The following is a 24717-nucleotide window of genomic DNA, read 5'->3' as shown; positions in this document are numbered from 1 at the left end:
TCGTTGGGAATCCCTAGATGGCTCAGTGGTTTAGCGCTGCCTTCGGCCCAGGGCTTGATCCTGGAGTCCCGGGATCGAGTCCCATTCGGGCTCCCTGCATGGAGCCTGGTTCTCCCTCTGCCTGTGTCTCTGCCTCTCTCTCTCTCTCTCTGTCTTTCATGAATAAATAAATAAAATCTTTTTAAAAAAGGAAATCATTTTGTGACTTCTAATAGAACCTAAGAAATATAAGAACAGGCCCCCACAGAAGGAAGGAATGATACAATTACATGGAAGAATGCACACATATTATATGCACCTAAAATAAAAATGTGAGTATATCTTTACGAGCTTCCATGGGACATTTACAAAAATTGGTATACAGAGAAAGCCTCACACCTTTTTCTACGGCTAAAATTGTGTTGTGTGCAAGATATCCCCAAGCTGCATTATTTTCCACTATACATACTGAATGTTCCAGCCAAAAGAAAAAAAAATATTTGCCATAGTCTAAATAAACCCTTACCTTTTCCCACTGAAAACTTGTCTTTCCTCATACTGTTTCTGAGACTTGAGATGGCTTCCTCCCTGTCTTTGGAACTCCTAAACATTTTCAATCCCATCTTAAATGTTATTTTCTCCATATGGCTGTTCCTGATCCTTACAATAGGGTAGATATGTTCATTTGAGTAGTTTATATCTTAGCTTTAACTAACCTACTTGTTAGAGGAGAGATGTGGGGGAGGCGAGGTAGGTCTCACCTCTCCATACCATGGCACTTAGCTCAAACCTTATACACAAAATAGCACTCAATATACAGTTTTCAATTTAATTGAGAGTTGCATATTTTGCCTTGGCGCAAAGTAGAAATAGAAAAAATTGTAAATAGGCAGATTTAAGTACATTCTAATACAAAGCACTTGGTCTTTTACATCAATTACTCATTCTGTACCTTAAATATGCCTGGGTTGAAATTTCAGCATTCTTTCTGTCAGTTCATGTTAACTTTCTAAGCTAAAGTAAATAAATTTATGAATATGCTGAGTCAGGAAATACATTTTTTAAGTAAAAAAATATTTTTAAAGGAGAAGTGCCTAATTGAGAATGCATGCCAACAACACAGTACAAGTAGGAAAGAAAAAAAAGACACCCCCTATAGCATTAGTTTTAAGACTAAATTGATTTTTCCATTTATTTTGTGACTTTCTATTAAAGCACCCAATAATTTCTTGCAAGCAAATCTTCTCAAAAAGTGTCAAATAAAATTTTGTTTGAGCCTCTCATGATCTGTTGATCACAATTAATCACTTTTTTCTAATGTAGCTGAGCTGCTTAATAACATTAGCTACACAAAAGGAAAGGAAAGTGCTGAGGTTATCCCTTGCATTTGTACAGATCTTAACAGTTCTGCAAAGCACTTAGGTTGATGTTATCTTATCAATATTCCTCATATGGAATTGAGATGAATATTATTTCATTTCATAGATGAGGAAATTGAAGTCCAGAAAGATTTTTCTCCCAACAGACATATGTTGAGAGAAAAAGGAAAAGGAAGAAAAGAAGAAAGGATAAAAATGTGTCTTATAAAGGGTAAAGATGGCAGACTGAGCCGAGACATTTGTTTTTCTTTCTTTTCCAAAATACCATTCAAATGGCAGAAAAGATCCACATGTTTCAGCAACAACTATAAAACATGAAAGCATTCAATCAGCAGATAAATTTTTTGAGGAATTTCTGGATATTAGAAAGTTTATGTTGGCAAGAGACCACTGCAAAAGAAATCACCAAAATAGACTATTGCGGAGATGGAAAGATTCTAAACTCAGAAACCACAGATACAATGAGCAGGAGGTGCCATCAAGTCAGAGTGGTCATTAATGTCTAGAAGAGGACTGCCTAAAGAACAGAGAGGTGGGTCATGCCCCATCTCTCCCAGAGGCCGAGAGAGCAGTTGGTGGGAGATTCAACATATCTGTCTCAGTTACTGGTAGATGAAGCAGGCCAATGTTAGGCAAAGATATAAAAGATCTGAACAGCTCCATCTACAGCCTTGATTCAATGCATATATAAAAAGTTCCTGGACCCAGTTATCAGGAATGAACATCTTTCCTAATTAAGCCCACTTGGAATGTTGACAAAGACTGTCCATATGGTAGGCCATAATGTAGGTTTCAATAAATTTCAGAAAGTCAACCTCATGGATACCACATTCTCTGATTATAATACAATCGAGTTAGAATGAACTTGGGCCATACTTCTGAAAGTATAATTAAATAGAGGATGAGTCAGAGAAAATATAATAATGACAATTTTTAAAACTACTTAAAGTCAAATAATAACAAAAGAACTACATATCAAAACTTAATGGATACAGCAGAAATGGTATTTCAAGAAAAAGCTATCATCTTTAATATTCATATTCCAACAGACTGAAGGCTGAAAAATCAATGAGCTATACATAAATTTATAAATTTAATAAAGTTAAAGAAAAAAACAAGAAGATCAGATGAATCCACCCAAAGAAAGTAGAAGGAAAAAGAAGACCAGAACTGAATGGGATAGAAAGCAAAGCTTCAATGCAGAGGATCGACAAAGCTAAAAGTTGACTTTTCATAAAGATTAATAAAACTGATAGACCTCTGGTGAGAATGGTCAATAAAATGGAATGAGAAGGGGATCCCTGGGTGGCTCAGCAGTTTAGTGCCTGCCTTCAGCCCAGGGAATGGTCCTACAGTCCCAGGATCGAGTCCCTCATCGGGCTCCCTGCATGGAGCCTGCTTCTCCCTCTGCCTGTGTCTCTGCCTTTCTCTCTCTCTCTTTCTTTCTCTCTCTCTCGCTCTCTGTGTCTCTCATGAATAAATAAATAAAATATTTTAAAAAAATGGAATGAGGAGAGAAGAAAGGACATCTGTGGTAGCTCTAAACACACCTCTAGGTGCTACAGACAGTAGAAAGATAATTAGAAGTTTATTAATAATCTACTCAATAAAAACAGAATTATATCATAACTAAGTTGAATCTATCCCTGGAATGCAAGGATGGTTTAACACTATATAATCTATTTCTGAAACTTATCATACTAACAGAGTATAGAAGGAAAATCATATGTTCTTCTCAATATACAGAGACAATGCATTATATAAAATTCAATACCTATTCATGATTAAGAAACAAACCTCTTAGCAGACCACAAACAGAACATCATTAACATGATAAAATGTACACCTAAACACTCACAGCTAACTTCATTTTTTTCAGCTAACTTCATTTTGTTTTTGTAGAAAGCATCTTTCTTTTTTTAAAAATTTAAATTCAATTTAAGCTAACTTCATTTTTTAATGGCAAAGTGGTAGAAGCATTCCATTTAAATCAGGAACAAAATAACACTGCCTCTGAAGGTCCTCACCAGAGCAACAAGAATTGTTTTTTTTTTTTCTTTTTAAAGAGGTATAAGAACTAGAAAACAGAAAAACTCAAAATGGTCATTATTCATAGATGATATATGATTATGAACTTAGAAATCATAAAAGTTCCTGCAGAGAATTGATTTAAATCAATAAGTGAATTTAGTAAATTGCTTGAACATAAGATCACTTGTGTTTCTAAGCATTAGCAAAACAAAAAATTAACTTAAAAATATAAACATATTTTGGGAAACACATTGGAGGTTCCTCAAAAAATTAAAAATAGAGCTACCCTACGGCCCAGGAATTGCATTACTAGGTATTTACCCCAAAGATACAAACGTAGTGATCTGAAGGGGCACCTGCACCCTGTTGTCTATAGTGTACACAGTAGCTAAACTATGGAAAGAGCTCAGATATCCATTGAAAGTTGAATAGATAAAGAAGATGTGGTATATGTACACATGGAATATTTCTCACCAGTCAAAAATGAAATCTTACCATTTGCAATGATGTGGATGGAATTAGAGGGTATTATGCTAAGTGAAATAAGTCAATCAGAGAAAGACAATTATAGTTTCACTCATATGAGTAATTTAGGAAACAAAACAGAGGATCATAGGGGAAGGGAAGGAAAAATAAAATAAGATGAAATAATAGAGGAAAACAAACCATAAGAGACTCTTAATCATAGGAAACAAACTGAGGGTTGCTAGAGGGGAGGGGGGAGGGGGGGACGAGGTAACTGGGTGATGGGCATGTGATATAATGAGCACTGGATGTTCTAAACAACTGTTGAATCACTGAACTCTACCTCTGAAACTAATAATACACTATATGTTAATTGAGTTTAAATAAAATAAAATTTAATTAAAAAATAAACAATTTATAGTAGCAAATGATAACAAGATAGCTAGGAATATTTCTAATATTAAATATGTGAAAGACCTTTATAGAGAAAAGTGTAAAATTTCACTGAAAGCTTCAAAGGAAATCTAAATAAACATAAATCTTATAGTATATTCATGGATTGAAAGGCTCAATATTGGAATGTTAGCGCTCTCACACTAATCTATAGATTCAATACAATTCTGATAAAAACTCCTAAAGGATTTTTCAAGGGAAACTGATAAGGTAAAGTCCAAATTTCACAAAGAAGAGCAAATATCTAAAAAACATCTAACAATAAATATACTGAATGAGACTAAGTAGAGAGATTTCAATAAATGGTCTCGCAACAATTGACTACCAGTATAGGGAAAAAATGAAATTAGGTCCATTATTCACATTATCCACACATTATTCATGCAAAAAAAATCAGTGCTAAGTGTATCAGAGACATAAACGTGAAAAGCAGACTTCAATAATTTTATAAATGAATATAGAATAATATCTCTTTAAGCTTGGGATCAGTAATTTCTTAAGTAAGACGTAGGAAATGTTAACATAAAGTAACTGTTAAATTCAAACACACTGAAACTGAGGATTTCTGTTTATCAATAGATACTTCAAAATTTTAAATTCAAGGCACAAAACGGAAAATAATACATGGAATAACAAAGGGTTCATATTCAAAATTTATATTATGGAACTAAATCAGTAGTGAAAAAGTGATGAACCACATCCAAAATCAGGAACTAGACATGAACAGGCATCCCAGGGGAGAAGAAACATGAATAGTTTGCATACTTATAAATATCACACGACAGCAATGGTTGCTAATCAGAGAGATGTCAACCAACACGTATTAATAATATGTTATATCAAATGTATCAACAAAAACTAATCTGCGATGATGCTAACTATTGACAAGGAGGTAGGTAATTGAGAACACTTTATCAGGGCTAGTGGAAGTGAAATCTGATATAAGCACTTTAGAAATCACATTATCCTGTGGAATTAAATAAATACATACTCTGTGACCCACTAATTCAAACCCTAGGTATACACCCTAAAGGAATCTTTGCACATACATGGGAATAGACATGTTCCAAATGGCTCACAGCAGCATCGTTTATAAGAAAAAACAAGCCAACCTATGAAGAACCCAAATATCTATCAACAGGAGAAAAGACAGTTTATCACAGAGAATGCTACATAGCAGTAAAAATGAATGAATGCCATATGCATCCTTGTGTTGAATAAACAATCAAGTTAGATAAAGGAAAACAAGATACTATGTTTATACAAATCAAAACCAAATAAAATCAAACAATATATTCTTTAGAGATACATATATATGTGATAAAATTATTTTTTAAAAAAGGCAAGGAAATGACAACCATCTCTCTGGGAGAGAAAAGAGGACAAACTTGTGCACTAGCATACAGTATTGGGCATGTTTTATTTCTTTAGCTGGGTGGTAGGCTCACAGGTGCTTTCCTTATTACTTTGTTTCATAACTTGCTTATATATTACATATATTTTCCTATATATGTTAAATATTAAACTTTTCTTTTAGACATAGAAGAGAAAGTAAAACAGGTACTCAAAAACCACCTCTTCACAAAGAGGCTGGCTTCATGACTGAGTTCAACAGACCTTCAAGAAAGGGCTAATTCTTCCATTATTTAAACTGTTTCAAAACACACAAAAAGATGAGAAGCCTTTGAATTTATTTTATAAAATTAGCAAGACCCCTCTTCTAGCACAGTAAAAGAGGGGCCATGAACAAAGAGTACTCATTTACAAAAACCCAAAATTCAAAATAAAATATTCATTAATCAAATCTGATAGTGAATTTAACGAAAAAATCACCATGAATAAGATAGTTCCAAGAATGCAAAGAGAGCCCAACATTAAGAAATGTACTAACGGAGTTTGCTTTTTAAGTAGATTAAAGGAGAATACCACATCAGCACTTTGGGAAGGCAACCACTGAGTGATCAAACTGAACATTCTGATAAAAACTCAGAAATTGTAGATAAAATTGATGTACCTAAAACATCTGGCGGGCATCACACTTAGTGATGACATATTAGAAGCTTTCCCATTTAAGTCTGGAGGATGAGAATGTTCACTTTCATTGCTCTGATTTAACACTGTGCACTGGAAGTCTTAGCAATTGAGGAAGACAAGAAGTAAAAACAAGAAGTACCAGGTATCAGAAAAGAAGCAGAATTGTCATTATTTGCCGGTTGTAGGCATATACATGCATGCACATATGCACACACCATTGTGCTCATAAATGTGTAGGAATGGTTCCAGAAAAACAAATGCCAAGTTGTTAACAATGCGGGGGGCTGGGGGTGGTACTGGGAGGAAGGATTGGGAAGCAAGTGAGGGTAAAGAGGAACCTTTCACTTTTTATTCTTTGCATCTCTTGAATTTGTTTCTGTAACAATGGCTTTCCTAATTTAGAAGAAAAACAATTCATGGACATAGTAGACCCGAGGCTCAAACTCAGGTCTCGCATTATCGAATTAGTTCCACATAGTTGGTTTTTCATTTTAGATATCGGAAAGCAGAAGAAAGTTTGAGCCACTGAGAATTATGCACAAAGAATCAGTCATGAAGGGCATTACACTGATCCTTCATTTCTATTTGCCACAAATAACACCCCAAAGACTAAAATCATGGCTGGCTTAAGGCTGCCACTGCTTACAAAGCAACTCCACGTTCATTATTTAATTTATCTTAATCCTTAAAAAACAATTTCAATGACATATGACGATGAAAATGTCCCACAACAGTAACCTAAGTGGCATGTCATAAAAGATAAAATTAACCTTAAGACTGTAGATATGTAATTTCTGGAACTTTCAAAAGCACAGAGGAAAATTCCAACCCTACGGATCTAGGGACAAAACCTCTCCTGCCACATCCCCTCACAACGTATGCTTCTGTAATCTGCACCAAGCATTGTTTCCAGAATATGTCATGTTCTTTCTTATTTCTGGGGCTCTATAGATGTGTTCCCTCTGTCTGGAATGTCCTCCCTCCCTCTTTTTCCACTTAAAATGCCTACCCATCTGTGAAGAAAAGAGTTAACACAGCAGACCTGAGTGCTCTCCTTTAAAAAGACCTGCTAACGAGGTTGGCCATTGACTGGTGTCTGGGAATGGATTTGGGGAGGTTTCCCACCAGCCTCAGAACTGGTAACGTGGCTCACTGGGCCTACACCGTACTAACAATAGGTTTATGCTGAACACCCTGCTCACCTTCTGGGAATCTGTAGAGCTGGTCCACGGCAGGCAGAGGGTGCCCAGGTGGCCAGCCCCCAATAAAAACAGTAGGTGCTGAGTCTCTAACAAGCGTCCCTGGTTGACAACATTTCACACGTGTTGTTACAACTCATCCCTAGGGGAATCAAGTGTGCCCTGCATGACTCCACGGAGAGGACCCTTGGAATGTTGCACCTGCTTTCCCCCAGACTTCCCCCATGCACCTTGCTCTGTATCCTCTTGCTATAATAAATCACGGCTGTGGGTGCAACTATATGCTGGGTTCTCAGCTGAATCACTATGAATCACTGAACCCAGGGATTATCTTGAAGACCCCTGATACACAACCCTTCAAGTCTCAGTTCAAATATGACACTGTTCGTGGAGTTTCTCTTCACTTTGTTACGCAGATTTCATTGCTTCTTTGCCCCTCTGCCTCTGCTCTTGCAATTAGAGAGAATTTCTTACTGTACGATCATGAACTGTTTGCACCCCGTGCCCTTTTTAAATTGTAAACGCATCAGAGGCAAGACCTTCTCTTTTCACCTTCCTTTCCCGAGCACCTAGGTGGCACACCTTGGCAGCATCTGCAATAGTAACCATGGTAGGAGCCAGTAAGCGCTGTTTAGTATGTGCCCGACACACCGAGCTAGGAGCTCTACACATACTATCACATTTGATCCTTCTGACCACCTCTTAAAGTAGCTACTATTATTATCCTCGTTTTTTTTTAAATAAAAAAAAACACAGGGGTTGTAAGTAGGTGTTAAATGAATGAATGAACCAACTGAAGAACATCATCCTAGCCTTTAAGGAATCTCTTTGCCACACAGCACTCTAGTGAAGTGCACACAAGTTGATAAAGGAATCACTTCACCTCAACGTGCACTAGGAGCTTCGCTGGGGGTGTTCTCCATTACATCACAGATTATATGCACTACTAAGAGATTTTTTTTATTAGATTGTGTATTTTATTATTATTATTTTTTATTTTTCACCAGCTAAGACTTACTGTACACAATTTGAAAGGTACACAGGTGTATGGTGCAATGGAAGTCTCTCAACTGCCCTCCACTCCCTGCCACCCCCTTCCCTACCCTTTCCCATATATCCTTCCAGAGAGGATGGACAAGTACGTTCACGCCTTTTACACAGGGAGTAGCATTTTATACGTGTTATTCTGCAACTTGCTCTTACCTAACAACATACCCTGGTGGTCATTTCCTATCAGCACATGCAGAACTACATCATTCATTTTGAACACCTCCTTAGTGTCCCTCATCGAGGGACACTTAGGTTTTTGCAACATCTAAATCTGAAAAATAGTTCAGAGGGCACTTCGCACATTGGGAATACATGTACATGAATAAAGTATCAGAAATGGAAAAGTTGGGTCGAAGAGCCATTTATTATGTATTTTTGACGTAAAAATTGATTTTTTAAAGTTTTCATTTAAATTCCAGTCACAACACACAGTGCAATATTAGTTTCAGGTATACAATACAGTGATTCCACACTTCCATACAACACTGAGTGCTTGTTGCAACAAAAATTGAGATACTACTCACATACCATAAACTGTGTTTTTAAAAAAGATACGATCCAGTGCTTTTTAGTACAGTCACAAAAGACACCCTGTGCCTATCATATTTATTTTTAATTTTAATTTAAGTTTGATAGGTTTCTGCCAAATTGCTTCAAGATTAAGATAAACATCTTTTTGATCCACTTCTAGAACTGTTTCAGTTTCTAAGCTGCCTCTCCCCCCCTCCCCCATAACAGTATCCCATCGGTCTTCTCCTAGGAGGTAAGTCCAAATTCAGGGAAGGAAAGTGCACACTTACACTCCCACAGACCATTGGGCTGCATACTGCAGGGGAGCTGGATCCTGGCGTGTTTCACGCACTGGCGAAGGCACCAGAAGTCCAGCCTGACTTTACAGTCCTTTACATTCTTCAGGGGGTGCATGCAATCTCCACAAGTGAACACCACTGCTCTCCTAATTTTGACAAGGCCAAAGGCTTTCTGGTGACCTCAATGTTCTTACGAGGTCATGAGAACCTAATGCTCCTGCAACCGGAAAATCAAGGAAGGAACAGTCCTTCTCTATGTTTGCTCTCAAACCCGTACACCGACACCACGCCAACTTGTTTGCTCTCCAACCCATGCACCAACGCCATCCCAAGCTGTTTGTCCTTGGTTCACAGTTACAGGTGCCTAGGGCGCCAAATAAGGCGTGCTTGGAATAACACCCCCTCCTCCCACCACCTGCCGGCCCCTGCTTATCTGGAAGGACTTCACACCCTCGAAAACCCGACTCTGAGCTTCCACAGAGTTTGCTGCATGGCTTCCAGCCCCCTGCTGAGCCACAGCCAGCTAGCTAAGCGACGCGAGGTGCACAACGCTCTCTTCCCCCCTCTTTCCCGTGTGTTTTTATGAACATCCAAAGGGAAGATAATTAAAACCTGCAAGGAAACCGGCTGGCAGCGAAAAAGAAAATCTTGGTGACTTGGGGACGACGCCACATGTTTATGGGTGAGTTTTGCAAGTAACAGGGCTATAAAAAAAGAGGTTCTTGTAAATAAATGCCACATTCTTCAAAGCTCTATATAAACTACATTCTTTTTAAGGAGGGAGGGGGAGCCACTAGCACACTCACGTTCCTTCCTCATCATTTCATTTCCAGCCAGGGGAAAGGAATCCTAATTGTACAATTTCCTAGGAGTGCAGTCGTCGTGGGGCCAAGGCTCTGCGGTGACGTGTGCACGCACATGTGCACACACTCGCACACTCAGACGCAGGAAAGCAAGAAAAGAGGGTAAGGCACACGAGGGTCTGTACTTAGGGTAGCAGAGCAGAACAAAGGAGCAGGAGAGCGGGCATCTCGTCCCCTCTGCTGGCGTTTTCTGGCTACTTAGCACTCACACTTGAACCCAGAGGACAGGAGTGGTGCCTTCCTCTCCTGAGAGCCGAGTGCTGGCTGAACCGCATCAAGACCTGGTGAGCCGGTGTAGTTGCCTTTCATTTTTCATCCGCTTTGCTGATTGTAAAGAGAAACAGGGCCACTCGCCTCTCTGCATGTGACACCAGGCTTGAGGCACACGCATTCCAGAGTGGCCTTCCCCGGGAGCCAGCTGTGCGCAGGTAACTGAAGCCTGCCCTTAGCCTTGCTGTTAATAAGAGTAATTGGCACGCCACTGAGGGGCTGCTGGAGCGCTGCAATTTGCTCTGCACGGGGGTCTCCCCATCCCATATGCGCACGCAGCGGTGATAGAAATATTTTCCATATGAGCTCTCCTCTCACATGCTTAAGTGCTCCAGGCTGAGTTAGGCTGGCCCATTTGTCATTACTCCACACAGTAAAAAATCAACAGGCAAGTTGCGAACCCCGGCTACAACTAGAGGGCAATGGTCTGCTTTCAGCCTTCCAGCATCACAAACCCATTCAGTTCCTCCAGTTCCCATTCAAGCCCCCGACCCCCCCGCCCCGGCCCCCTCCACAGGCCCGGAGAATATCTGCAGAGCGGGGGACACGGGTAACTAATGCGCTAAGAGCCTGAAACAAATGACCCGTTGCTGCGCGCCTCTGAGCCACATGCCTGGGTTGAACCCACATCGAGCCCTGCAGCCCGGCTTTGGGAGCGCTCTTGCTTCCACTTGCGGGGCAGGGAAAGTCATTACATTAAGCTCTCAGAGCTGGCTCCGTCCTGACAATGCTAACAAAAGGCAAAGCCGTGATGTGGCCCCTGGCCTCTTGAGGAGATAGACTTTTCAGTTGGCTTGAAAAGAGGAAGATGGATTCCTGGAAAGAGACTGTCCTTTTCATTCATTACTCTGGCATCAGTCTTTGGAGATCTTTCATCAGAATAACGAGTAAAAGGAGCGGATAAGGCAAATTTGTTGCAGCCTGTGCAGGTGAGGGTGGATACACCTAAGTGCTTACCTCTCCAGGCCACGGGGTATCCCCACCCTTTCCAATCTCTTTGCCTGCATCAAGGGCTGGCTCCCAGTGCATCTATGATGTTCAAAAACGTATCCAGCAAACATAGGAGCTAAACTCATAAGAATAAATCATCCTGGCAGGCCTTAAACATGCCTCCCTGCCTTAATAGATCTGGGCATGTTCCTCACCCTGCCATGTATCACTAGCCCTCCCCAAACCTATGATACAAAGTTAAACACAGATTTTTTTCCAAGCACATCAAAGCGAAAGGGAGGAAACTGTGATGCAAAAGCGGTAAAGAAAAGCCATTTCCTCTAGCACGCATATCCCTTCTGCAACCCTGAAGAAAAATTCTCAAAAGGTAACAGTCCCTATCGGAATCTGACATGCACATTTTTTTTCCCCCTGCGACGGCCGAAGGAGAAACGTGCACGCTCCAGCATCTGTCACCAAGGCCATGCCCACTCCCCAGGGTGGCGACTGTACAGACAACCCCAGACTGAAAGTTTAGAAAATACGGGATTCTTCAGGAAGAAAAGAAGTCTTTCTGTAAGAAAAGGCAAAGCAAGCCTAAAAACGCAACATAAAGCATTCCTCTTTGCACACCATAAAAACCCGGTCCCTGATCCCTCCTGGTAGATAGAGAAGGAAATAGAGTGCTGACAAAAATACAACTTCTGACAAGATATTTTATTTGGCTTACCTCTCCCCCAGGTCTTGCTAACACTGCTGTTTGAACGTGGAGCAATGCTAATATCAGGTAGCTGACAAACATTATTACCCCAAGTTAGAACTACCCTAGAGGAGGACGCCGCTGCCAAGTGCTAACAGCTAGCAGATGCACTTGTGTCTCGGGCTTCCAGCCCCGGAGTTCCGCTAGGCACCGCGCTGGCTGCCTCTGCTCTCCCTCACTGTACTACCCGGAGCTCCGAGCTCAGCCTCTGCTCTGGAGAAAACTGGTAAGCTGATCTCTTCATGTAATAACTTCTCCCGGCTGGGGGAGGGGACAGGAGCCAGCTGGGAGCTGGGGGGCTGCCTTCAACAGAGAGCAGAAAGGGGAGGGACAGAAATGATCAATGTGGAGTTCTGCATCTGGTCTCATTCATGAAAAGGGCTCCAAGGAAAGCGCTCCGCAGGCAGGGGAAGACCCCTGCTTCATCAGGAGGCAGTGAAGCGCAGCAGGGTGAGCTCGGGGCTGGGAGCTGGGAGACCTGGGGCCTTCCCAGGCCAGGATCCGCTGCTGACAAGCTGCCTGCCTGGGTATGGTGCCAACCCATGGTCTTCTCGCTGGGACAGTCGAGGGTCAGATACCGCCTTCTGTGTTCCCGTTTGAGTTCTGACTTGAAGGCTGTAGGAATCTAGGCAGTCAGAGGCTGTGTTATGGAGCACAGCCTCAAAGGGGAAAGAAGTCACAAGGGTGCTGTGTTTATGCACTGACCATACAGGCATGAGTGGATGGGAACTGAAGGAGCCACTCTGTCCCCCTCCCACTGCCTCCCTGGGTCACTGGGCCTGATCAGGAGCTCGAGGAATTCCTGCAGATGATGTATAAATAGATGATAAGGTGGGAGCAAGTGAAGCCCAGGTCTTAGAGGGCACTGGCACAGTGCACTGAAAAGCAGGGTGGTTTTCAAGAAATACCTCTGGGTAGAATCAGTTGATCATCAACGTGGGGCTTAGGCACATAGGGAGCACAAGAGCAGGCTGGGGAGTGGGTCTTGCAAGAGCCTACAGTCTGTTTGAGATGTATCCTAAGTGGCCCTTCTTATATGAAGTAGCGGGGCTCACTGTATACAATGGATGGAGAACCCACCAAGTATTAGATTCTGCTTAGGATGGGCTCAGGAAAGCATTCTGAGGCCAAGGAGAGGAGGCCTGCATGATGCAGTGGAATGGCCTGGGCCCTGGAACCAGGGGGACGTCCAACCCCAGGTCTACCACTAACTCTCTGTGGGTCTGGGGGAGGGTACTTAACTCCAGTGAGCCCCAGCTGCCCCACCTGTGAAATGGGGAAAGGCCATCTGATGGTCTGGATGACCGTCAAGGAAGTCACCACGGCACAAAACTTGGCATAGTTCCTGACACACAGGAAGTCAGCTTTCTCTCTGATTTGAAATAAAAATCGACACTCAGTTCCAGAGAGGAAATTAATAAACACTTGAAAAGCCTCAGGTTGTGGGCATTCTTCTTGAATTAATTAGGAAGCCTTAAAGCAACTGTAGTTTGTAACCATCTCAGAATGTTTATTATCACCAGTCACGTGACAATTAACTAGTGGGGTGTTTTGGGGGGTGGGGTTGGGTGAAGGGACTTAAAATCCTTTTTTCCAAGGCTAGAAGAGACAGCAAGTTGGAGATAGTATCTCCAGTTAGAGAAAGGAAGGACAGTTTCTTCTCTTCCCCCTCCTCCGCTACTACCTCCTCCTTGTTCATTATTATTATTATTACTGTTTAGCCTTGGGTCTACCCCGCTAGCTGGCCAAAGGGACCCTGTCATCTCTCCAGAAATGCAGGCATTGTCTAAGAAAGCCGAAGTTCTCGAAATACCAGGAGGTCTTGTCCGGTCCAGAGTTTGGAAACTTTCTCTGTAAAGGGTCAGAAAGTAAATATCTTTGGTCTTGCAGACCCAATGGTTTCTGCGGCAACTATTCAACCCTGCTGTTGTTGCACACAAGCCACCAGAGGCAAAACATACCCTAAAGTGGGTCTGTGTTTCAAAAGACCTTTATTTACAGAAATAGGCAGCAGGCCAGATCGGGCTGTGGTTTGCCAGCCCCTGGTATAGACAACTTCCCAATCGTCCTTCAACCCACTGCAATCTGACTTTTGACCTCTGCTCTCCTATAAGGGCTCTGAAATGTCTCTGATGACCCCTATGTCATAAAATGCAGAGGCCAACTCGAGGGGCTTATCTTGTTTGACTTCTCGGCAGCATTAACCACATCCTCGATTTTTTAATATTATGGTAAAATACGCACATCATAAAATTTTACCAGCTTCAAAATTTTTAAGTGACATTAAGTACATCCAGAGTTATACAACCATCACCACCACTCATTTCCAGATCTCTTCCATCATCTCAAGCAGAAACTCTGCATTCATTAAGCATTAACTACCCGCTTCTCCCTGCCCTCAACCACTGGTCCTCTCTCTGCGACTTTCCATCTCTATGCATTTGCTTACTCTACGTTCCTTATCGTACAATATCTGTCCTTTACTGTCTGACTCATTCCACTTAGCATAATGTTTTCAGGGTTCATTCATGTCAGTACTTCCCCTCTTCCAGGCTGAGTAATATTCCATTGTGTGTGTTTACTACATTTTGTTTATCCATTCATTTCTTGATGAACACATGGAGTGGTTCCACTTTTTGGCTCTTGCGAATAATGCTGCTATGAACATGGGTGTGCAAGGACCTGTGTGAGTCCCTGCCTTTCGTTCTTTGGGGGCATATACCAAGGAGGGGAATTGCTGTATCATATGGTAATTCTATGTTTGCCTCTTTGAGGAACACCCAGCTGTTTCCCACAATGGGTGTGTCATATTACATTCCCACCAGCAGTGCATGAAAGTTCCAATTTCTCTATATCCTTTCTAATGCTTATAATTTTCCACTTTTTTGCTAATAGCCATCTTAAGCGGTATGAAGTACATGTGCTCCTTTTTGAACCACTCTCTTTCCTTCGCTTCCAGGCCACCACTCTCTCTCTTTCCTTTGCCTCCAATTAGCCAACATTCTTTGAACACCAAGAGCCCAGCATTATTCTAGGAACTTTACATACCGTATGTCACATAATCCTGACAACAGCCTTATTAGATTAAATAGCTTGTTCTATGTCACACAACAGGTAGGTGGCAGAGCCAATATTCTGGCCCTGGCAGCCTGCTTCTAGGACCTAGCTCTTAATGACTACATTGTGCTGTCACCACTTCTCTGGACATGCTCCAGTCCCCTTGCTACCTCCTGGGCCTATCCCCTAAATGGTTGTACTCTATGCCCTCTCCTCTCCTTGGGTCACGTCACCCTCTCACTGGCCTAAATGAAAGGCCATGGCTCTTTACATGCCAATGGGTCCCCACAGCAGTCTACAGTCAGGTCTCCCCTCCCCAACCGCCAGCCCATATATCCAGTGGCCTAATGCATACTTGATCTCTCAAATGTACTCCAAATTCAACAAGTCTAAGACTAAACTGTTTCCTTGACACATGATCTTCCTGTTATCTCCATCTCAGTGAATGACATCATTACCCATCTAATTCCCAGAGGTTGCAAACTGTGTGTTATCTTGAGCCCCCCTACTGCCTCACTTGCTTATCTAAGCCATCACCTGGTCTGATTGAGTTTTCATCTAGAGATTTCTCCAACCTGCCCATGGCCTCAGACTCCTGTTGCCCCTGCTCCCCATCCAGGCCTCCATCATCTGTTCTTGACTTTTTGTAGCACGACCCTGTTCTTTTTCTTTTTAAAAAAGATTTTAATTATTTATTCATGAGAGTCACAGGGAGAGAGGCAGAGACACAGGCAGAGGGAGAAGCAGGCTCCCTGTGGGGAGCCTGATGTGGGGCTCCATCCCTGGACCCGGGATCATGCCCTGAGCCAAAGGCAGACACTCAACCACTGAGCCCCAGGTGTCCCTGTCACACAACCTCGTAAGCTGTTGCTCTGGTCTTTCCCCTTGCAGCCTTCTTCCTCCCTGCAACCACTGGCATTCTTCTGAAATGTGAATCTAATCAGGTCACTCCTCTGATTTTTTTTAAACTTTTTATTTTGAAATAATTTTATATTTATTATTAGAGTAGTTGCAAAGAAGGCCCAAAATGTCATGGTTTATCTTCACCCGGCTCCTAATGAATGTTAACATCTTAGATAGCTATGGTACATTTATGCAGACTAGGACACTAACACTGGTCCAATATTAACTAACATAAGGGCTTTACTCATATTTTCCCAGTTTTCCCCCAAATGTCCTTTTTCTGTTGCAGGACCCAATCCAGGATGCCACGCTGCATTGAGTCAACATGTCTCCTTAGTCTAGGAGGTAACAGTTTTTCACCCTTTGTTCTTTATGACCTTGATACTTTTGAAGAGCTGGTCAGGAATTTCGTGGAATGTCCCTCAGTTTGGTTTTACTTGGTGTTTTCTCATGATTAGACTGAAGTTATGGGTTTGGGGGGGGAAGAATACTGTACAGATGAAGTACCCTTCTCATCGTATTGTCAGGGGTCCCCTATATGAACATGATATTACGGTGATGTTAACCTTGATCACTGGGTTAACATCACCCCAGTGTCTGCCAGGGTTACTCACTGTGAAGTTATTATTTTTCCTTTTCTATACCCTATTCATTAGAAGTGAGTCACTAAGTCCAGTGGAATTAAACTCTACTTCCTAGAGGGCAGTATCAAAGCACATTTGGACAGATGTTAAAACCATCACAATAATTAATATATATTTTGGGAGAGATAAACTGTGAGGCTATGCAAATATCCCATTTCTTGAAGTTTTGCCCACCAATTTAAATATTCATCAGTAGGGGCACTTGGGTGGCTCAGTCGGTTAAACATCTGCCTCATCAGCTCAGCTCATGATCTTGGGGTCCCGGGATGGAGCCTGGCATTGGGCTCCCTGTTTAGCAGGGAGCTTCTCCTTCTTACTCTGCCCCTCCCCCTGGCTTTGGTGCTCTATAGCTTTCAAATAAACAAAATCTTAAAAAAAAATAAAGTATTCATCAGTAGCTCTTACCTGCAGCTATTATTATTGTAATGTTTTGCATGGTGATTTTATGTTTCCCTCATGCCTTCTACAGATCTATTAATCAGAATTCATCATTTTGGAAGATTTGTTCCTCCTCCCAACATTATTTATTAATTCAATCATTTATTTATTCTTCCCTGCTTCTTAAAATCTTTTGATGGCTCAAGGAAGAAATCCAAGCTCCTTAATATGACACTTACAAGACTGCTTGCAACTTGGTCTCTTCCTGCCCTTCCAGTCTCCATACCCTCTCTTCTGTTCACCCACACTCCACTCTCCAGACATTTCGACATAAGAGAAATTTTCCTTAACTGCCACGTGGCCTTGTGCCCTGGGTCTTTGTGCTTCATGCTTGCCCCTTTCTCTAGAATGTCATTCCCCATCCTCACTGGGTTAGCTCCATCACTCTTTGTCTCCTTGAAAACTCAGCTCAAATTGTTTGTAAGCTCCAAATACTGGAAACCACTTAAATGTTCATCAGTAAAGACTGAATGAGTAATTTGCGACGTCCATAAGATTGGCTACTCTGTAGCAATAAAATAACTAAAGAAAGAAAGAAAAAAAATGAGTTTGCTTCCTAGGTAATGATATGAAGCATCTCCATGATCAATTATTAAGCAAGAAAAGTAGGATGCACAATGATGTGATTATTGTCCTATTATTTGCACATGTATGTTTACAATTGCTCATACACATATCTATTCTCTGTGGAAGAACACACTAGGGACTAGCAAAAATTAGCTGCTTCCAGGGAGGGGAAGTCAGCAGCTTCAGGGCAGAAATGGGAGGGAAACTGGTTACAATATAGTCATTTAGTCACGTGTGACTATCCAGCACTTGAAATGTGGCTGTTCCAAATTGTGACATATTATATTTTTTTATAAAGAATTTACTTATTTATTTAAGAGACAGAGTGGGAGGGAAAGAGAGCACAAGCTGGGGGAGTGGCAGGGGGAGAGGGAGAAGCAGACAGGGAGCCTGCCTCAGGGCTTGATGCCAGGACCCTGAGATCATAACTTGAGCCAAAGGCAGCTGCTTAACCAACTGAGCCACCGAGATGTCGGTGTGACAACAATTGACAACAATTGTGATGTGTTACACGTAAAATATACTTTGTACCCATTCAAAGACGGTGCAAAAGAAGAATGTCAATTATCTCATTATTAGTTTTTGCCTGATTAGATGATGAAAAGACAATTTTATATATATTGGATTAGGTAAAATATAGTATTAAAATTAATTTTATTTGTTTTACTTCTAAAAATGTGGCTACTAGGAAGATTTTTAAACTACATCGTATCTTCTCTTGGATAGCATTTCTATAACCTTTTCACACTTACTGAATTGTCAAACTTGTGAATGAACTCCTAGTCCAAAAGTAAATAAAAATGAAGTAACTGTAATAATCACAGATAATGATATAAATAAGTAAATGCACAAATCCCCCTCCCCCAATGATCTGCTCAAATGTCACCTTTTCTGGGAGTTCTGCTTTGCTGGGCTCCCTGCCAAGCTGAGGGCAGCGCCCCTGGCCTTTGTCCTCTAGCATCTTCTGATAACCTTCAACACTATATTTGTCCTAATGCACGTAATTGTTATCTAATGTATCTGCCTTCCTCAACAGAGCAAGGCCTTGATGACAGGAGATGTGTCTTTTTGTGTTCCCTAGACGCTGCACACAGCCAGCCTTATTCAGTCTGCTGAATAGGGAATGGATACAAAGGACGGTCCAATGGGAAACTCTCCTCAGCTTGTGACAGGAGGCCTTCCGATGGTGCGTCTTAGAAACGCATCAGAGAGGAAAATGAAAAGGAGAAATTCTCAGAAGGTATATCCCTCAAGGAAACACAGATAATTTCCAACCTAACTTTTGGGTGACCTAGATAGGGAGAATATAAGTGAATGGAGGACACCTAAGTATCAAAAAAGCAGGAAACAAATGTTTTCCTAAAGCCACACATTTCAGGTAAAGTATAATCATGTGCTTCCGTCTTAATAACAACAACAAAAGAGTAAACCCATAGCAAATGGCACCTCTAAGGCTATTTTATTTCCCTTAAAAAAATGTCTGGCTTTTTATGGAGGAAGAAGTGAGATGCAGGCCCCTCCACAGACTTTCCACAGAGGTATATGGTGAAGCTGTTAAAACTATCTTTATTTCCATAAATATGCTTACATTGTGTGGAATAGGTGGGAAAAGTCTCTGTCAAGAAGTTACCTATGGGTCTGGGAGCAGGAGCAGGTGTTAGTAATGAACTCTCCCCTTTGTGTGGACCAAGGAGCCATTAACTAGCCAAGGGAGTGGGAAATGAGGAAAGCCAAGAGGAGTTTCTGGTCTCACTGCCCTTGAACATCAGGAAAGTCATGAAAGCCTACAGCAAAGGGAGGCACCGCATCTTGTCCTTTCTCTGGTTTCTCCCTGCAAGGGGCCAAAGCCTGGCTGCATAGGCACCTGTCACCAACAGGGCAGCTGTGCATTTAGGCTGAGCACCCTCTGGGTCGCTGAAAGGAGGGCTATGTTCCCTGCATCGGCTTTGAAGTAGTGCCAGGAACTGGGCCAGAGACTGTCAGCGAGGTGCTCACAAAAAGCCCCCAGGGCAGGCTCATCTGAAGTCTGAGAGCACACTGGGGAGTTAATTCAGAGAAGGCATCAGGACCATTCTCATGTTGACCGTATTTTTTATTTCATGTCTTCACTCCACAGCAGAAGTTCTCAAATCTCGAGGTCCCGGGATCAGTATCATCAAAGAACTTATGAGAAGTGCAAATACTTACCGAATTGGTAGCAGCTGCAGGGGCCTGGATCTGTGCTGTAAAAAGCCCTACAGATTGCCACTAAAGTTTGAGACTGCTCCAAGCAGCAGTTCTCTGTCTAGTAACCCTTAATTCAAATTGTATAACTTAAAAATATTATTTTATAAAAACATGTTTCCTTAGCAAATGCAACTATTAGATATTAAAACACAGTCTAGAGCTGTAATAGTTAAAACAGTGGCAAATACTTCCAGAGCAGGAAACAAAGATTATTTCCAAAACCAAACATGGAAAGGATTTAATGCACAGCCAACAAGTTGTTTCAAGTCAGCAGGGAAAGGATGACAAAGGCTGAGAATACTGCTAACCATTTGGCAAGCAAATAAAGGTGTTTTCCTGGTTTATAGCATATGTCAAAAATAAATGGCAGGTATATTCAGGATTTTAATGCAAACAATAGAAGTATAAAAATCAATGCAAGAAAATGGGCCAACATTTCTATATGCTCAGAGCCAGGAAGGACGTTTAAGCATGGCTATGGCAAGTGAAGAAATCATAAAGGAAAGGATTTATACACATTTTTAGGATCATGTAAATTAAAAATAGCGTAAGTGAAGTTAAAAGTCAAAGACACAGTAGAAAATGTATTGATCTTGTTTACTTGCTAAGATATTAGTACCTCATTCCTATCCTTATAGACCTTACTGGAAGGTGCAGGAGGCCAACATGAATGATATCCAAAATGTAAATCTGAAATTGCAACATAGAAAAGGGCTGAAGAGGAAAGATGTGTGGGGAGCTAGAGGCCTGTCCTCATTAGGCAAAAGTGGGAAAAAATGGAGTAGGTAGGAAAAGTCTCAAAAAATCCTATTCCATTTTTTGATGCAAAGCAAACTCACAATAAAACCAATTGCAATAGCAGCAAATGGCTTTCATGAGGACCTGAGCAGAAGCAGGTGCGTGTGGGTGGAGAGAGTAAGCAAGTGGGGGCACCCCACAGGATTAGGCTGAAGGCCAAGAGGGGGCCGTGACAAAGAGTTTTGTCCTTTTCTTATTGAGAATCAATTTGAAGGACAAGAGGCAGCAGATACATGATTAGATTTGCAATTTGAAAGGTCACTCTGTCACGGAGAAATGAGTGAAGAGGGGCAAGATTGGAAGCTGGGAGACCAGGTATAAGAGTAAGGCTGTGGGCCGGATGAATAGGAAGATGATGGAAAGAAGTGAATAATTTCAATGACAATTTACAATACATATAATGGAAAAGGGTTTATGCCCATCATATATTTAAAAAAAAACCCATATGTCAGATAAAGATTATTTTAATAGTGAAAGGCTGGAAGCACTGTAAATACACAATGGTATATTCAAAAAGTGAAATTTTATCCAATCATTTAAAATGACCATGTCATATATTAGTGGATATGGACACATTTTAATATTATATTGTTTTAAGAGGAAATATACCACAAAATGGAAGGAGAATCTTTTCAGCAAATGGTGCTGGGATAACTGGATACCCACATGCAAAATAATGAAGTTGGACCCTCACCTAACATCAGGCACAAAAATTAATTCAAAATGGATCACAGATTGTGGTAGGCAGAATGATGAATATATTACGCTACATGGCAAAGGGGAGTTAAGAGAGCAGAGGGAATTAAGGTGGCTAATTAGGTGGTTTTAAAAGAGGGAGAGTATCAGGATACTCGGTGGGTCCAGTGTAATCCCAAGGGTCTTGAAATGTGGAAGGGTGAGAAAGAAGAGGAAGTTGGAGTGATTCGATATGAGAAGAACTCAGTGTGCCATTGCTGGCTTGGAAGATGAAAGGGAGCTGTGAGCCAAAAGAGGTGGGCAGCTCTAGAACATGGAAGAGACAAGAAGGCAGGCATTCTTCCCTACAGACTCCACAAGGAATGCAGCCTTATTGACATTTTGATTTTAGCCTAGTGAAACCCATTTCAGACTTTTGACTTCCAGAGCTGTAAGAAAATCAGTTTGTGTTAGGTTACTGACCCAGATAACTAAGTGGGAGCTAAAACTATAAAATCCTTAGAAGAAAACATCAGAGTAATTTAATGACCTTGGGTCATGATGGTTTCCTAGATATGACACCAAAAGCACAAGCGTCAAAGGGAAAAAAAATGGGACTTCATCAAAATTGAAGACTACCATCCTGCTAGTGATATCATCAAGAAAATGAAAAGACAACCCACAAAATAGGAGAAAATATTCACAAATCATGTCTGTTAAAGGACTTGTATCCAGAATATATACAAAATTCTTACAAAGTAATAATAAAAAGATTATCCAGTTAAAAATAGGCAAAGGACTTGAATACACATTTCTCCAAAGAGGATACATAAATGACCAATAAGCACATGAAAAGATGCTCGACATCATTAGTCGTTAGGGAAATGAAAATCGAAACCACAATAAAACCGTTTCATATCCACTAATCAAAAATACAGATAATAAAAGATATTGGTGAGAATATGTAGAACTTGGAATCCTCAAGCACTACTGGTCGTAATGTAAAATGGGGCAGCCACTGTGGACAACGGTTGGGCACCTGCAACATAAAGTTTAATGTTAAGTACCACGTGACCCAGAGATTCTGATCCTATGTATAGATCTAAGAAAAATAAAAACATAGGCCTACACATGAACTTGAACATGGATGTTCATAGCAGCAATACTAGTAACAGCCAAAAAGTGGAAACAACTGAAGTGCCCATCACATGATGCATGGGTAAATAAATTGTGGTATACCCATACAATGGAATATTATTTGGCAATGAAGAGAAATGATGGCCCTTGAAAATATTATGCTCAGTGAAAGAAGGTCACAAAAGACTACTTACTAAAGACCACTTATTATCCACATAAATGAAATGTCCTGGAGATGCAAATTTATAGAGACAGAGAGTAGAATGGTAGTTTCCTAGGTCCGAGAAGCGTGATGAGGTTTGGGGAGGGCCTATGAATGGGTACAGGATTTCTCTTTAGAGGGATGAAAAATCTCTGAAAATTAGATTGTGGCAATGGCTGCATTAACTCTGAATATACTAAAAATATGGTATTGTACACTTTTAATGGGTGAATGGTATATGTGAAATTATTTCTTAATAAAGTTGCTTTTTAAAAAGTAGGCCAGGGTGCCTGGGTACTGGGTGGCTCAATTGGTTAAGCATCTGACTCTTGGTTTTAGCTCAGTTCATGATCTCAGAGTTGTGAGATTGAGGCCCATGTCCAGGCTCCATGCTCAGTGTGGAGTCTGCTTGTCCTGCTCCCTTTGCTCCTCCTCATGCTCTCTATCTCGCTCTCTCCCACCCTCTCTCTCTCTCAAATAAATAAATAAAATCTTAAAATTTTTTTAAATAAAAAAATAAAAACTAGGTCATTACTCAGCCATCAAAAGAAAGAAATCTTGGGACACCTTGGTGGCTCAGCAGTTGAGTGTCTGTCTTTGGCTCAGGTCATGATCCCAGGGGACCCGGGATGGAGTCTCACATCAGGCTCCTCGCAGGGAGCCTGCTTCTCCCTCTGCCTGTGTCTCTGCCTCTTTCTGTGTGTCTCTCATGAATAAATAAATAAAATCTTTTAAAAAAGTAAAAGAATGAAATCTTCCATTTGCAATGATGTGGATGGAAAGAAAAATACCATATGATTTCATTCATATGTGGAATTTAAGAAGCAAATGAACAGAAGGGAAGGGAAGGAAATATAGAAGTAAGATGAAAACAGAAAGGGAGACCAATCATAAGAGACTCTTAACTCTAGGAAACAAACAGGGTTGCTGGAGGGGAAGCGGGTGAGGGATGGGGTAACTGGGTGATGGGCATTAAGGAGGGCATGTGATGTAATGAGCCTGAAGTGTTATATGCAACTGATGAATCACTAAATTCTACACCTGAAACTAATAATACACTATATGTTAACCAGAATTAAAAAAGAAGTAGGCCATAATATGACATCCTTAATATAATTCTATTTTGGGTTAAACAGGGTGATTTATCACATTCTGTTTCTTAAAATTTTAGTTATGCTTAAGAAAATTGGGTTATCCTTTTTCTACCATGAGCAGCAGAAAAGGAAATACAGTAAGAAAACCAAAATTATTTTCCTTTGGAAGAAATGGTGAATATAACAATAAAAACAAGAAAGCCCGTGAACAGTCAAGCTCACAAATGAAGATACACAAATACAGTATGAAAATGGAATGGGAACAACAATTCATCATCAGTGGTAAACCAAGAATTACAAAACCAAATAACCTGATGCCAGGTTCACACAATACCCTGGGAAATAACTTCAGTGAGTGGCAAACAGCTGTCATGGGCAGAGGTGTAGGGGAGTGGGTAGGCTGACACAGGGTGGGTGAGAATGAAAATCAGAACAGGTGCCCCCAAGGCTGGGCCCCTCCAGCTTTGATGTGAACATGAAGCACCTGGCTGGCCACCTCAGTGAAGAGCCACCCAGGTTACCTCTTACCCTGGGTCTCCCTTCCTCCTTCGGGTCCCCCCCACCGCCCCCGTTATCTTTTCCCTCTCTTTCCTCTCTCCCTCCTCCCAGCACAGGAGCTGCGCTGGCAGGCAGAGCCGCAAGGCCGTACTGTGGCTGGGAGTCATGACTTCTGTCAGCCTCAGAGTGCTAGAACAGCAGTGATCTTGGCATGGGCTCCAATGGGCCCCCGAGCCACTGAAAGAGCCGTTCTGAT

The 24717-nt window shown here is 41.3% G+C and overlaps 1 protein-coding gene and 1 long non-coding RNA gene across 4 annotated transcripts in view; one reads left to right on the top strand and one right to left on the bottom strand.

Moving 5' to 3' along the window:
* Nucleotides 1-24717, bottom strand: part of THSD4 (thrombospondin type 1 domain containing 4) — a 568727-nt gene that overhangs the window by 189527 nt on the left and 354483 nt on the right. The window contains exon 1 of one of the 3 annotated variants that reach the window (XM_072809458.1): nt 12193-12851. The exons of the other annotated variants lie outside the window; for them this stretch is intronic. Within the exon in view, the coding sequence (XP_072665559.1) occupies nt 12193-12264 (72 nt within the window). The 5' untranslated portion in view covers nt 12265-12851. Of the gene's footprint in view, nt 1-12192; nt 12852-24717 lie in introns of those variants that run through there. 3 annotated transcript variants of the gene reach the window in all.
* LOC140623231 (uncharacterized) lies at nt 9187-23148 on the top strand. Its single transcript, XR_012022892.1, has 5 exons — nt 9187-10081; nt 12204-12448; nt 16472-16527; nt 18913-19071; nt 19948-23148. It is a non-coding gene; the product is annotated as an uncharacterized lncRNA (long non-coding RNA).

Source organism: Canis lupus, chromosome 32 (genome assembly GCF_048164855.1).
Source record: "Canis lupus baileyi chromosome 32, mCanLup2.hap1, whole genome shotgun sequence".
NCBI lineage: Eukaryota > Metazoa > Chordata > Mammalia > Carnivora > Canidae > Canis > Canis lupus.
This window is presented reverse-complemented; position numbering and strand designations above follow the sequence as displayed.